This window comes from Amphibalanus amphitrite, unplaced genomic scaffold (assembly GCF_019059575.1).
Source record: "Amphibalanus amphitrite isolate SeventyFive unplaced genomic scaffold, NRLGWU_Aamphi_draft 000413F_arrow, whole genome shotgun sequence".
In the NCBI taxonomy this organism is placed as follows: Eukaryota; Metazoa; Arthropoda; class Thecostraca; order Balanomorpha; family Balanidae; genus Amphibalanus; species Amphibalanus amphitrite.
The window spans coordinates 213920-230508 of record NW_024881907.1 but is presented as its reverse complement, the minus strand read 5'-3'; the positions used below and the strand labels follow the sequence as shown (position 1 = coordinate 230508).

At 46.0% G+C, this 16589-nt stretch overlaps 1 protein-coding gene across 1 annotated transcript in view; it reads right to left on the bottom strand.

The window, feature by feature from the left end:
- The window catches only part of LOC122390877 (pyridine nucleotide-disulfide oxidoreductase domain-containing protein 2-like), a 31000-nt gene extending 16442 nt beyond the window's left edge, over positions 1-14558 (bottom strand). The window contains exons 1-4 of the mRNA XM_043384292.1: positions 14349-14558; positions 11785-11978; positions 5570-5757; positions 5077-5232 (exon numbers count right to left, since the gene is read on the bottom strand). Of these exons, the coding sequence (XP_043240227.1) occupies positions 5077-5232; positions 5570-5757; positions 11785-11950 (510 nt within the window). The 5' untranslated portion in view covers positions 11951-11978; positions 14349-14558. The remainder of the gene's footprint in view (positions 1-5076; positions 5233-5569; positions 5758-11784; positions 11979-14348) is intronic.
- Between the last annotated feature and the right edge of the window lie 2031 nt (positions 14559-16589).

Below are 16589 nucleotides of genomic sequence, written 5' to 3'. Positions count from 1 at the left end.
TTGAACTGAACCAACTATATAATTAGTGGCACCATTTTATATCCGCACTAGCAGGGAACAACATTGGATAGCAAAACATCTGGAAAATTTGTATAATTTTTAACCCACTCCCTCTGGTTTTTCTACCGCCTGCTAGGAAGTCACCCCCCCCCTCTCCCATCTAACTTGGCGGGTCCTAAGCAACGTAACCTTAACGAAACGCTCAAGGCGGAGTTGGGAATCTTGTCACAAACCATGACGAAAGCATTCCAGTCATTTTTATCAGGTAAAAGATCACCAGAGGTTGACACTTGACGTGGCGCGCTTTCAAACTTTTTGTGAGCTGGAGTAACTTACCTGACCTGACCTTCCACAATGATATAGAGAGAGAGAGAGAGAGAGAGAGAGAGAGAGAGAGAGAGAGAGAGAGAGAGAGAGAGAGAGAGAGAGAGAGAGAGAGAGAGAGAGAGAGAGAGAGAGAGAGAGAGAGAGAGAGAGAGAGAGAGATAACTGTATTTGACAGACTCGAGGTCCAGTACCAGTCACATCACATCAAATTTTGATGTGATGTGATGGTATGTTCATGTGTGTTCGAACATGACGAACACACATGTTCGTCATATAATGACGAACATTATATTGTTGTGCGTCAACAATATAATGTTCACTTGATGTTGCTTGATGTTAATTCCATTCATTAATGTGATTTTGCGATGTTTCCAGGTGTGGACGACTTGGGAATGATCATGGGGCTCGAGGAGGACGTGAAGGAGCATGTCCTGTACAAAATCAGACATACCGCGAAGAAGTATGCCCAGACGATGATAAACGTGGAGCCGGCCGACAAAGACGGTGAGTTTTGAACGGGCACAAGCACACCTTTTCGGATGAGGTGTTCCGCTAGCAACAATCGTGCCGGGGGGGGGGGATACTCTTCTTCTATATAACTGGGCTCGAGCCGATCATCGTAGACAATATATTCCTGGCCAGGGCTGGAATAATGTTTAGATCTGACTGATTTTTTTTTTAGCGAATGTAAAGTTAGGCCCGAGGTATTTTCGATAAATACGAGGTCAGGCCAAAACATTAGCCAAGACAAAGTGTAGGAAGGTAGTTCCCACGCATGCTTCTTCCTGCACGATGGAGAAATGACGTTTCACATATCCCAATGGCGTAATACATTAATAGCAGAGGGCAGGACAACTGTTTATTTTCTTGATGATTTTTTTTTTTTTTTGCTTTAAGGAAGACTGCCACCTTTTTTTTACACAAAACGGTTTTCACTAGACCTAACCCACCTATGACCTACCCTGAAGTCTGTTTCCCGAAATTCGGCCTAGTTTTCAAGATATCCGCAATTGGACTTCAGATTAAAGCCATCACAAATGTGTGGAATATGGGAATGTAGGGTAACTGTGGGGAAGACGCACCCCTGGGTTAAACGCCTCCCCTAAAAAATCGTATTTCTTATCGACGGATAGGTGTTTTATCCTGTCTTTCAGAACAGTCAGCTGCTTGTTTACGTAGGTCTCTATTTCCGGTTCTGCGTCTTGAGGAGCAGCGTGGGTAGGTGCTGATGTTGGTTTTGGGTGTTGTTTTTGTTGTTTTTACAGAAGATTCCTAACATTTTGATGCCCTCTTTATATCACAAAACTTGCTATTGTGCACATCACTCAAAACTGCGTTTTATTGTCATTCTGTTGAACATATTATGCTGCGGCGTTAGTGCCGCGTTTTTTGTCAATATTTTGTTGACCGGAAATGGAGTGGATGGGACAAGACGCCTACTCGATGCATGGGGCAAGACGCCTCCAGTTTTCTGAAAGGGGGGCGTTTTGCACGGTGGTGAGAGTGCAGGGTAGCGCCCTGTAGGTCGGGGCCGAAAAGGCCTCTCCCTGTCCTTTTTTGCTGATATATCCTAAACGACTGCAGATATCGTCACCAAACTTTCAGGACTCCTCCGGGCATCGATTTTACACATTGCAACAAAATTTTATTCCAAAGGCTATGATAGGTTGACCACAAATGACGTCAGAATGACGTCAAGTTCTGCCATGTTCATCATTTTCTGTTGATGGATGCAGGGTGGGGGCGCTTTGCACATGGGTGTGGGCGTATTACCCAGGGTATGGGGCAAAACGCCCTTTTGTAAGGGTATGCGAAAACCTTTTTGGGGGGTTAAATACCACACGCAGGTGTATTTTCTTGGTCTCAAAGCGTAGTATGTAAAAAGAATGAGCTACATGATGGTGCCCAAAGGTGTAAGTAATCTGTGTCATGGGTTGAGTGTCAGAAGGTTTCGCGCTTAAGGGGGGCGTTTTTGACCTATTCACCCTAACATTACCATGTTAAAATCTCATCTCCCACACTTTTTGTAATGGCATCAATGTGAAGTTTGAATGCGGATATCTCGAAAACTAGGACGAATTTCGGGAAACGGACTTTAGGGTAGGTCATAGGTGGGTCAGGTCTACTGAAAACCGTTTTAAACCGAAAACCTTAAAAAGATGGCACTTTAACGACGGGCGGGACAACATGTTGTACCTCACCTTTGGACAGCCAATCGTCGTTGGTTTTGCTATTAGTCAAAAAGTGTTGTTTAACTCTAGTGATATTGAAAAGTCATGGTGGTCTCCATTTAGGTTGTCTCCATTCATGGTTGTCTTCATTGTCTCCAAATATACCACAGTTACATGCAGTTTGATACCTACTTGCACTCCATACTTAACCATGACAGCGGAACATCGGGTACTAATTTCTAATTTCACTGAAATATTTTAACGACGTATAATTATTTTGTAACTATGCACCACGTTTAGTTGTAAGAGTGTATCGTACTACGCAAACGTACTACGCATCGTACTACGATTTTGAGAGTGAAAAGAAATAAGGAAGAAGCGAAGAATCGTCTCCAGATACTGTAGATGGCATAGCCAGCTACTGTACGAACGCGGTTCCTTGTTTCTCTCCTAAAGGTTTCCTTTACGTTTATTTGTACGATATGCATTGATGCCAACTGACTGCAATATTCTTTTTCACGGCAGACGACGAGCTGCTAGCTCTACTTGCCTATGGTTGTGGAACAACCATTGGCACCTTGGCGAATCCGAGAAACGGGGTTCGTCAGGCAGGTGAGGAACTATCGGTGGACGGTGTGGTGGTCTGCCAACTGCCGGCCACCAGGTTGGAGACCGTGGCCCTAATGACGGCCGCCCACGCTGTCTTCTACACAAAGTTCACGGGGCCCTGTAGGGCCCTGTTCGAGATTCTTTACCGGAGTGTGGATTCGATGTAAACCTATCTGGCTTATCACAGAAGGTGTGGGAGGTTACCCAGGTAGTGTAGAACCAGCATCGGAGATGCCCACTTCGAATGACTGGCGACCTGTGGCTCACCTGTGGTTCAAGTGACTCGTGACTTGTGGCTCACCTGTGGCTCAAGTGACTCGCAACGTGTGGCTCACACTACTGGAGCCTCTGCATTATGACTAATTCAGCTGCGGCGGTCTCAGTACGCCAATGAGTCTCAGTACGTCTTTCATAGCCCAGATCACGCTCGTTTTATATGCTATCCGTGGCGGTGGTTCTGTGCGCAGATGTTATTCGTTAGCCTCAGTGTTAACCATACACGCTCGTTTTATCTGCCATCCGTGGCGGTGGTTCTGTGCGCAGATGTTATTCGTTAGCCTCAGTGTTAACCATACACGCTCGTTTTATCTGCCATCCGTGGCGGTGGTTCTGTGCGCAGATGTTATTCGTTAGCCTCAGTGTTAACCATAACGCCCTTGTGAGTTGTGACCTTGATCGTCCTTCCAGTGATTTCGCATTGCGGCCGGCAGAGACGAAGTTTTGCCTCCCAGTTGAGACGCCGCTTCTCAACTAGGAAGCAAAATTACGTCCCTGTCGGCCGCAATGCGCCATCACTGGAAGTGCGTCCAAATTAAGATGTACCTGCTGATGCTCAGGTACCATTCGTTAATCAATTGTTGGTGTTTCAATACATTGTTTAAATGCATTCCTTATTTTACACTTGGTCATAATATTAGCACATCACCCCGCATTATCAGGGATGGTACTTTTACACCGGGGCTTGATTTTACCGGGGAGTTACTCCGGGGTAAAATTATCGAAAAAAGGAGTGCTTTTTGGCATGGCAATATTATTCCCCGAATGGGAGTAATCTTAGTATTAAGTTAATAAAATTATCATCTGGTGTAATTTTATCCAAAGATAGCATACTTTTATCCTCCGTCAAAAAATTACTCCTTAGCGCGAATAATATAAGCGTTCGGATGCTAAATATATTCTATATGCTAGTTTTATTCCCCAAAACTCCCCATTTTAGGCGCTTATGCCAGGTCATAAAATTATTCGATTGCAGGAGTGCTTTTTGGCATTCTAAAATTAGAAAATGGGGAGTAAGTTTTTTCAGTGCAACGTGAATTAGAATGTGAATTATTTTTACTCTCTCAACTTTTTTCTACTCTGGTGTATAAATGCTGTTTTCTGTTTTTACACCCTGAAGCAGGGGGTGAAATCTGATTTGATATTATTACACTGGGAGTGCAGTATTACTCCCGTAAATCGCATGCTTTATTCGGTTTTACTCCCCTACACCGGGGTGTAAAATTATTCCTCTAGGGTTGGAGTTTTAGGCACCGTACTTTTACTCCAGAGAAAGTGTATTTTTAAGCTCATGGGAGTTATTTGATAATACCCGGTGGTAAAAATAGTCGCTAATCGCCCATGTTAAAGCAGTTTACACTGGGGAGTAGAATGATCACTTAGGGTTGGAGATTTAGGCACCGTAAAATTATTCCAATTTTGGGTGTACTTTTCTTTCAGTGAACCGAGGCGACTCGATCAGATCTGGCCTTACATACCTACCACTAGACGTGTGACCTAACCTTCAGTACCGATCTGACCCGACTTGCCCTGCCCTTGTCCGACCTTCCCTTCCAAATTGAACAAACCCGAGTTCTTCCAACCTTTTCTTCTGACCTGACCCGGCCTGAATTACCCCAACTTCGACTACCTCACCCTATACCAGGATGACCTAAACAGCCCTGCCCTACCGCCCGACCCGACCCGACCTGACCTGGGCGTCCCTCTCCGAGAAGCGGCCGATCTGCTGCTGGTTGAAGCGGTGGTCGGCGGACAGGGTGAGGGAGGTGGCCCCGCTGGCCGGCCGGAACTCGGGCCGCAGAGGCGTGTACGAGCTGGGGTTCCGCAGGTGCACCTTCAGACCGTGACGCTGACGGACGGAGGCGGGTGCGTCACAAATGTGTCCGTAAATAGTTATTTTCTGAGCACTGGCAGCATGTGCGATGCATAGGTACGAGACACCGTGCGCGTTGCGTGATTTTTATATTTTTGACTTTGTAATCGATCATCTTTAGCATTACTCCCAGCAATCAGCATGCTCGATTATGCATGCTTCGAGCCTCGAGGTCGGAGCATGTGATGTAGACCATTCGGCATTATTTATTTATTTTGTGTGAAAGTATTGGTTATTACAAGCATACAACGATCGAAAGGGATGCTCAGAGTAAAATGACAGCACAGCCGAATTAAATCCCATATGGTCTGACCTTGAGCTCGAGGTCGGCTGCGATCTGCGGCCGGAGCAGACTGAGCAGGTAGGAGGCGCGGGAGAACTTGTATCCGGGCACCACCTCCTCAGTAACGGCGGCGCCGCCCACCAGGTGGCGCCGCTCCAACACGCAGGTCTGCAGACCCTGGGCCTGCAGGTAGGCGGCGCACACCAGACCGTTGTGACCTGGGGGTCATCGCACCAGTTACCACACCAAACCACTGTGACCTGGGGCACAGGTCACAACACTAGAACACTGTGACCTGAGGGCACAAGTCGCCGCACCAGACAACTGTAACCTGGTGGTGACACGTACAGTAGGTCTACTAAAAAAGTCCCCCGCTCCAGAGGCGGCCGGCCGGCCGAACCCCCGGATTCCAGCCCCGACTCTATTGCGCAGGCCGCGGCAGTGACACGGGTCAGGTCGCGGCGCCCGGCGAGTGGGTCAGTTGGCGGCGGCCGGCCGTGGAGTGAGGACGCCGTGTGTGGGGCGCAGAGATGCCGCAGTGCAGAGGAGGGGAAGATAGTGACTCTGCACGATGCCGGAAACGATGCCGGACGCGATGCCTTTGTGATCTAAATTAAACACCTGCACTGCAGTGCATATCCTCCCTTGCCCCATTCCTATTATATCATAATCCTTCAATAATCCGTAATGACCATTCAACGCAAGCAAGCAAACAAAACAACCCGTTTAGTGGCGACATCATCTCGGATAAAAAAAAAGCGACAGTGATGATTAGAATTGACTTTGCGCGAGGGCAAATCGAGGGGTATATATGTATCATTGTATCATATGCCGAGTATTTTATTCCCATCTAGCACATTAAGATTGGGGATCTTGTCCAACAAGTCAGCGGCCGTTCTAGACACAGATAAATGCTTTGTTTTCGGTCGCATCATTATCTGCAATAATTCGAAGCGAGGTTTAACCCTCGCCGGCCGAGAAGAAGGGATGGATGCCGCCACCATGTATTTTTTTTGCGGTAGCTCAAAGCACACTGATGATAGAAGGCTGACATTTCATATGCCTTACATTTGATTCAAGCCGGATCATTTGAAATCAACCACGTTTTCATGTCAGGTCACTTAACTATGACGTCTTAAGTAAACCTCTGCAGACTGCACGGTTGTCGGTTATAAAATGATGCAAATCCGTAATGCATTTAGTGTCATATAAGCATAATGGGAAAATATGGAAACTGTTAATTTGGCGTCGGAAATGAGCTAAAACTATACCTCACGCACATGAAATCGTGACTTCATGCATTCTTGGCAAGGTTTAATGCTTCACTTTTGCATTGTTCACCTTGCGTGACGGAGTGCTCGTCAATAGGAGTGCTCGTCAATAACTCCCGATCAAAATGAGCTAGCCAGTCGGGACAGCCATCAATGGACTCTGCAAGACTGGTCGAATCAAATGTTATGCAGCATGTCCTCCTTTCAACAGCTTCGTGACCTGTGCTGCCCTAACATGACATTGACCTAAACATCCTAAATTGCTTCACCTAAGCAAAAAAGCATATAAATCCACGCGTCTGAGAACAGAAAACACGATTGTATCGAAATGACGATAATGCGACCTTTTTTGCGAAGTTATTCACCAAAAACCGATCCAATGCCTTGGGGCCCTTGACCTGCCCAAGAGGTCACTGATATTTTAAAATGGGGTGACAGTCGCTGCGTCACGTAACGACGCAAGCGCTCGTTTTTTCCGCGAGGCTCTAGCAATTAGCTCAATTATAGGAGCTAAACATGGGGTTGGGGAATCGCTCCCTTCTCACTCACTATTTGGCCGGGATAGTGTTTGCAATTATTGTTAAAATCTAACATTTTAAGATTTCAAATTATCCATTTTTCCCGCCCAAGTCTTTCAATTCAAGGTCATAACACCAGGTCACGTCAAGTGACCTTACCTCAAGGAAAGTTCCTGTGCTCATCATATCTAAATACATCGACTAACCGATCGCTTTAGAACCTTCAGCGATTTCAATGGGCAACAGTATATGTATTTGAAACGTTTACTTTGCAAGTTTGACATTACTGACAGAAAGGTCGGGTCAATTTTGAGATCGCTAAAGTCAATGGGAGAAAGTTGAACTGCGCTTTTTTTTGACGGAACGCATAATAAACACTCTGAAAACATGTGGTGCCTGATGAGATGCAATACTGAATGAGAAAATTGTTTGTTTTGTTGGGAGCCATCTTTTTCGGTCTGAGAAGGCCCTTGCAGAGCTATGACATAACTATGCTCTGGCGTAGTAATTTGGTTGTGCGAGCCAGCGAGAGTGATCTGCGGACTTCGGAAGCGTGACTGTTCCCGTGGGACGATTGCCCTGTCGGGCGGTCCAGCCGTCTCCCCACAACGGTCACCCGAAGAGGGTTATGTGTCTTGGAATGGAACCGACATCAACTACAGGTTGGCTGGTGGGGTGACCTCCAGTCCAGAGAGGGAAGCATGAAGACTAGGGGCGATGCGGATTGGTTTTTCCTGAGGATAGCAAGGACGGAAGGAATCTAGCACCCTTGACCCTTCCTTATACTGAATGTATCTCAGGCTTAAACCCGCGCCCCGTAGGGCTACCGGCGGACCCTTATACCACCCGTAGGGGGGGAGGGCCGTTTCGGCCCCCCTAAGATCTCGGAAAGTTACCGGCCGATTTTCAAAATTCAAACGGCGTTCGATAGCCCCACCCGGGAACTACCTTGTGACCAAATTTCATTGACCTAGGTCAAACCGATGACGTCACAGGTCAGGTCAAAGGTCAGATTTTCACCGTTCACAAGCATTTCAAGAAATGTGTTGTGAAATCGAGTAAATTGGTAATTTATTGAAAGGTCAGGTCACAGCGAGGTCAAATCACCGGGGGTCACAATATGAAAGTGTCGTGTGATACATGTTTTATGGTCCATTTTACATGACAAATGCGATTATGTGGGTTAGGCAGCCTTTGGGGCCAGCCTAGGTCACGTTTTGGTGAAGATCAGGTCAAGGTCAGGTCAAATTAGGTCAAATTTCGAAGTTGATATTTTTGCATAAAATGGGTATCGATTCGATGTAGCTCGTCACGTGGAGTCTAATGGTGGTCTTTGTTTTGCTCTACGAGGTCTAGAATTGCCAAAAATTGAGTTTGAAAATTTGACGGCATCATTTTTGAACAGTTTTTTCGCTATAACTTGGCCAAAAAAACGAAGTATCGATCTGAAATTTGGTATGTAGATTGAAGACGGTAGGCACTATCACATATATTCCGGTTTTTCGAAACTCAAATCTTTTTAGATTTTTTTGGCTAATATATCCAAAGAAAATGCTTTTTTGATTTTTGGAGGTCAAAACTCAAAAAGTTCGAAAACCCGAGATAGCAGTTTTGTAGCCCTGTCAATTCTACACCTTTTATGTCTAATCATTTTTCTGTATCTTCAAAGCTGTAGGCCTGACAGGTCTTCTCGCGAAGGGCTTTTTTCGGTCGAAAATGACAGAACATGACGTCATTCTGGCGTCATTTGTGGCCAGCCTATCATAGCCTCTGGAAACATTTTTAGTCGCAATGTGTAAAATCGATGCCCGGAGGGGTCCTGAAAGTTTAGTGGCGATATCTCCAGCCGTTTAGGAGATATCGACCGAAAAGGACAGGGGGGCCGTTTCGGCCCCCCCCCCCCCCTACAGGGCGCGGGATCTCCTAAGCGTTTTTTTTTCTCGACATCGTCAAGGTGCCATTAATAGAAATATGAAATCCGGGAGGATAAATTAAATATAGAAATTGTGGCCAACAGAACATTATCAGTTGCGTTCAACATACTCGTAAGCATGATCACACACCCAGCTTACACATGAGCCATGTAATAAATGTTTTTGATAGACATGCTTAAGTTATTAAATCATCTAAAGTGTTTGTAAAGTTTCACGACACCTACGGATCTAATATCCTGCTATCCATCATGACCATTTCTGGTCAGGTCATGTCTTTGAACATAGGCCAAATTCTTCAAATGACCTCCCTCGCCGGCAAAGGGAGGGAGGGTTGATGCAACTCCCCCCCCCCTCCTCCTAAGGTTTTTCGCGAATAACTCGCGTAAAAAGCGGCCGATCGCGACGAAACTTTCAGTACCCTCGCATTGATAAATTTTACACCTACCCTGAAAATTTCATGACCCTGACCCAAATGACCTTTGACCATCTGAATCACCTGAAGGTCAGGTCAGGTCATTGACCTTTGGTGACCTCGGTTCACTTTTTCGAGTTTTACATGTTTCTACGCGCGCTAATTTTTGGAGCTGAATTCGAATTTAGCAACCATTTGAACATTTACGAAGTAGTTTTGGTGCCTTCGTAACATGTTACGAAGCTGTCAGAGGCGGATGACAGGTATTACGAATACCCGTCGTGATCCCTACCGGTTGACCTGACCTGACCTGACCCGACCTGGTCTAAATGCCTTAAGACATCATCTCTGATCAAAACTAACACGATATTCGTGATCAGCACCCCGGAAAACCCCATAGCAGCCACACTTTACGACTTTCTAACAGGTCCCCATTTTCCCGATTTTCGGGTCATTGACCTGACCTGGAAGGTCACCCGATGACCTAGGACCTCAAAATTTGGTATCATTGGTTTCCTCTTGTGACGGGCAGCACGCTCGTTTTTTCCGCGAAACTCTAGCTCAATCAGGGGCCAAGCGCGAGGGGGGAAGGGGGTCGTGCCACCCCCCCCCCCCCCCCTTGTGCCGTCGAAGGATGCAAAATAGCCTATGCCGGCGAGGGTTAAAGATCAACTTTTGATTCATTCGAAGCATTTTGATAAGAGGAACACGAGGCTGGTAAAATTAATTTCATGCAAGTTTAGCTTAAAACTTATAGTGTTTGTGGAAAAGCAATTGGTTTTCTCATAATACCGATGGTGGCAGTTGCTGTTATTTACATGCTAAGCCGTTGACCTTAATTAAATCTGACAATATTATTCAGACATAGCGGTAAACGAGCTGCTTGTTGTGTTAGGTTAGGCTCTTTCGGTCGATTTCAGAGTGGGAAGGGTGACAGGAATTAGGGGGAGACAGGGGGCCTGGGCGGGAGTCTTTGAGCCTCATGCTCCGCTGGGGCCGAGCCCATCACGTGGGTTGGATTGCCCTGACACATGGATAGCCCTGGGCGGTGTTTCACGGTCCCGCGCTGCAGCACGCTGCGCTGCGCTGCCATGCATTGTAGCGGCGGTTGATATGAATTCGGCTCCACGCTAGCGTTACGAGCTTCCGAGTCTGTTGATGTTTCCATGGAAATTGGAAACCCAATGCACCGGTGCGCACAACGCACCCAGTCCAAGCAAAATTTTACCATCGATGACCTTTGGTGACATGACCTTTTGCTCTGAACCGATCTAAAATTGGCTGCAGTATTTTTTCTTCTTTTTGCTACTTTCGACGCTACTTCGAATACCACTTAAATGCCCAAATGAGAAGAGTCAGACATTTTGTTTTTCTCACAGACAATGACTACACAAAAACAATGTAATAAGACCAGACGTTTCGACAAAAAAGTGCTTTCGTCAGTGGAAAACAAGATATAGGCTTTACATCGATAAAAATATAGATTTTTTATGCTTATTATCTTCTATATTTTTATCGATGTAAAGCCTATATCTTGTTTTCCACTGACGAAGGCACTTTGTTGTCGAAACGTCTGGTCTTATTACATTGTTTTTGTATTGTCATTGTCTGTGAGAAAAACTAACTGCCCAAAGCTGAGTTATAAGAATGATGCTCAATCCCCATTTCCCCTCCAACAGGGCGTGAAAGTCTACGCATTCCTGTGGGGCACGGGCTAACAATGACTATCTCATAATCATTGTGGCCATGAACATCTACTGCCGTTCTTTAACACCGGTTTCACTGCGCTGAGTGGTGGCCGTCTCGTTTGTTGGATTCTACAGCTGGCTGGCGGAAAGCGTTACCGGCCGCCCGTCCACCGCCCGCGGGCCGGACCGAGCAGTCCCGCTGACCCTACCTGACCTGAGCCCGGCGCGATATGGGACGGGCAGACGGGGGTTCGGCTCAGCGAAGGCAGCGCCCACTGGTGCTGGGGACTTTTTTAATAGACCTACTGTACAGGTCACCACACCAGACCGTGGTGATCTGAGTACCTAATACGTCACCAGACCCTTCCAAGCCTTCACGAACTCACTCGCCGATCATCTCCACTGCACCCCGCGTCCCTCACCTGCTCCCACTATCACGGCGTCATACTCTGTCCGCAGCTGGTCCGCCGGGGTGGTGGTCGCCTCTGTCCCCCGCCGGCAGGTCATGTGCAGGGCCCGGGGTCCGGAGACGCCGGCAGTGCTCCACAGACGGCGCGCCGCGCGCGCTCCACATACCGGCAGCCGCATGGAGGGGAGAGGGAACGGGGTACCCGAGCTGAAACAGGGGAAAGACGGGGTGGGGTGTGATCTCATTGTGACTTCGGAGTTTTTGGTGCTGAGGGCGCAGGTGGTTCGTGTTTATGGCGAAATATTTATAAGTTTTACCACAGATAACAGTAGTACTACTGTTATCTGTGGTTTTACATATAGTAGGTAATATATATTCCCGACCGGGGCTGGGAAAATGCGTTTTATTCACCGAGGTTTTTGTGCGGAGGACCGAGTGCCGGTAGGCACGAGGTCCGTAGCCAAAAACCGAGGTGAATAAAACTGCATTTTCACAGCCCAAGGTTGGGAAGAGATTTACCACATGCCGTACCGGCGCAACAGTTAGGATATCATATTCACTTGATATTTTACACTTTAATCTTAATATTGTGTTAATATTATATTAATACTATGTTCATATTTATAATCACCGTGATTATTTTTTTGTGTGATTTTCATTATTAGGCTGCGTTGAGTATGAAAGATGAAATTCATACTACCCCCTTATTTAGGGTTTGAAAAAGCTGAGGATGAAGATGGTGAAGCGCCAGAAGTTAGAATAAAGATATGGAGTCCAGCAGGAGTGAGGAAACCGTGATGAAAACTAAAAATTGGGTGAAACGATGAATCAAACGCGTCTTGGATCCCAGCTGGAACAATATCAAATGTTTCATTGTGGCACGTTAAGATGCTTCACGCATTTAAATTGTTCGTTTTTTTGCGTGCATTATGTAGAAATAATTATTATTCCGAACATGTTCTGCAGCAATAAATACATTGGCATTGGAACGATAACCTTGTTTAGTTGAATTACGTTGACAGCCAAAGTATGTAAACACGCAGTCACTCACTTTTGCTGTTGCTGTTAGTGAACACACAATTCGTAAATATCTTCTTTGAAATTGGTTCTTCCGCTCAGAATATTCAGTAAAACTTTGGGAAAATCAAAAAGCCCTAGGGCCGAATCTATATTACTATTTGAGGAGGGTGCGTCTGTCCGTTACCGAGGTCCCGACTTGGTCGTGCTTTGCGTGGACTACAGGCCAGACCGTTGCACCTAGCCCGGTGAAATTTGCACAACTTATAGATCAAGGATGCGCGACGTGCCTTTGGGGGGTCTCAGCTCGATCGGGTCGATAGGGAGCGCGTGGCGCGTGCTCAAAAAGTGCAAATTCGCGTCATAGACTTTACATGTATAAATCGGCGTGCGAAATCGGGCGAAAACGGCTAAATTTGCCCGACACGGGTCCGATCCCGGTGCCATATCTTGGCGACCAGGGGTCTGATCGGCACGGGGAAAACAGCATCGTGTAGAGAATCGAACGGCCTATCGAATGGTGTGCGTTGCAGAGGATAGCACGCGCCACGTGCACCGGGGAGGGCACTTTTATTGGAAAAGTTGCGGTTTTTGACGGATTTTGGGATTACATTTATTTTTAGGTGACCGTCAGACGGAGCGAGTTGAACCAACGCCTATAGGCAAGAGAAATGTACCGCCTCTCATGGAAAAATTGTGAAAAGCTGATTGATCCAAATCAAGGTGGTACAAAACACGGGAGAAAATGGTGTTTGTCAATTTTGTGCCACTTTATTAATCACACGGGTTTTGCTCCTTGACCTGATATATCTGGCAATTAAAAATGGCACCGTTGGAAAGAGCATTCAATTCTGTCCAATATTCACTCTTCATTTTTGCATGATTAGCAACAGTATCCTTAAAAATGTAAATGTTCCAAACCATTACATTGTCATTTTTAGCGAAATTCATCGATGGCCCTCAGAAGACTTCACGCCAGTTTTCGAATCATTCTTAAGTAAAACGCATGATAATACGACACGGGCACCTCGATGCGATGTATCTTTTTGTTTTCTTACAAAATGCTTGGCCGTCAAAAAGCAATCGAGCGAAATGGATATCTACCAACCAAATCGACACAGACCAACCCAATACCCACGGGTCAAAAAATCCCCCCTTCGCGTTGCGGAGCACGCGGGTAACCCTAGTCGTTTCCCAAATACCTTCAACATTAGCCGAGGCGGGCCGAAGCCATTTCCCAAATGCACGTGCTAATGTTAAAGGGATATCTCGGCATGTGGTAATCAAACTTTAGTTATTTGCAGAAGGAACATTGCACTCAAACACAAACACAGATATGAGTCAGCGAGCTGTAGGTGCTAGGTAACAATAACGAAATGCATTTAGAACAAGTTTGAAATGCCATGCTTGATGACGTGCCATAACAGTTTGTCACATGTTAGACGATAACATTTTGGTCGTCCGTTATCTACAAATTGTTTACTATACTAGTCAAAATGAACGATTAACCCAAAGTTAATTAAAGTTATAGGCGAGAATTATGTGATTTAGAACACTCACCGGTCGTGGACGGAGCCCTCAGAAACGCTGACTCTGTTCTCGTGTGCCGAGATCCATCTGTTGTATCTAGGGTGTCCTGGACCTCTGTTTACACCCAGGTCAGGGGCGCGCCCAGGCGGCGCACAGGGGAGCTCAACTCCATGACGGAAGAGACATGGATTGTGCTGCTCTCGAGCAATGGTTGAAATAAGCTCTGCTAAAGTAAGAATTTGATGGCTGAAAGAAAGTAGAAACATTTCATTGTCGATAAATCTAATCGTATCACTGTCTTGCATATCTTGAAACATTCAATTACATCAAATAATGCATGCATATAAACAAGTGAATACCTGTAGGTATACATATTCCTCTGTATTGTGATATTAACTCCGAATTGCCGTTTATAATGTAAGGAATGTCGATCAATGTTTGAAAGACGTTACAAGGCGATCAGCTTTCTACTGATGAAATGATCGGCATACATATAGGGATGCATTCAGATGCCGATTCTGCTAAAACAATAAATAACGGCATAGCCACTATCAGCTGTAACAACTTATCCAGCGCGAACACATTCCAGCTGCTTAGTGTGCATACATCGGCTCTTTTGTGACCAAGAGGGCAGTGTCGCTGCTACACCGTACGACCCCGCTCCAGCCATAGGACGGCGGTCACTGAGGTCCAGACTGGCGTCACGTTTATGCCAGACCCGCTCGTAAATTCTGCGCGTGCTAAGCATACCTACTGACCCTTGAGCCCTGCCCTGGAGACAACGGTAACGGTTCTGTTCAGCGCGGCGGCTACGTCAACGGATCTCGGCCAGAACATAATGCTTAAGCCGTTTCCGTTCTTTGGTTTAAAAAGGCGTTAAAAAAAACACGATCTTGCAGGATCCTACAATCCACGTAAAAAGCACAACAAATATCCGTTCCAGTATCACCAAAACGGTGAAGCTGATAGTTTTGAAAATGTGTGGCTCAAAAGAAAATGAAAAGAAGAAAATGTTGGGTATATGTTCACATGGGCACAAGCATGTGTATTCTTTGGGTGAAGAGCTAAGACGGCGATATCAAATTCTTATCTGTATTCAATGTAAACGCGTTTCGATTATTTCTTTATCAATACATTGATACAATACAGATAATGAAAACACACGATTCAATGTTTCATTATCTGTATTGTATCAATGTATTGATAAAGAAATAATCGAAACGCGTTTACATTGAATACAGATAAGAATTTGATATTGTTTTTCATTAAAGTAAACATTTGTCAAAATGAACAATATACATAAGACGGCGATATCATTTTTGCCCATGGGTGTTTTGTTGCTATAATGCACTTTAAATACTCGTATACCTATACTCGTATGTTACAAAGACGGCGAAGCATTTCAAGTCAGGTACTACGAAACATTTTGAAGTCGTCGAAAACTAAACAGATGAGCGTCACATGTTTGTTGAACTAAGGCAGCGATACCAATGTAAAAAATAGCTCAGGAAGCTGTTAATTAACTCTAATGAAAAGGTATTCTCGTATATGTAAAGGTATACAGTTATACACGCTATAAAAAAAAAACAATGCCGGGGTGTACGACGTACGTAATAACCACTTACTCAGAAAACGTATCATGATTGAAGCAAATATAAGAATTATGTAGTAGGTATTCAATGCCAATTTAATGACGAACACCTTGAAAACGGAATACAATCCTTTTTATAGGTTCTTCCCCTTACGAGTCTGTAAGAACTAAGAAGCATGAAATCCAAATGTGGAACACCTTGTCTTATAAAGTGGGGCGGATCGGTCAGGACTTCTTCCTGCGAACCAGGAAGGGTCCGCAGTCCGCTCTCCCCTGGCACTCCCGGGAACCGCCCAGCCTCCCGAAAAATGTATACGCTCTCTCTGGAGAGCCCTGTCCCCTCGGGAGCTCTGTTCTCCCCGGGGAGTCCTTCCGTTCCTCCCTTCCCCGATCACCCGGGAGACGTCACACGATAATGAGCAACGACGCCCGCTCTAATGAATTCAAATGTTTATTTTTCTAGCGGAAATTGGGTTTGGAGAGATTGATGAGAGCCGGCCGTCATGGGTCTCTCTCATCGGCGGCGAGTGGTGCCAATGAGCCGCCTCCCCCCCCCCCTGCCGGCCGGGTGGGACCGCTGCTGTGGTCCGACAGGACTGGGCGGAGGGAGAAGTCAGACGGACCCGGACATAGCAGAACACGCTAACCAACCAGTCTCGACTGTCCCGAGACCTGATTGG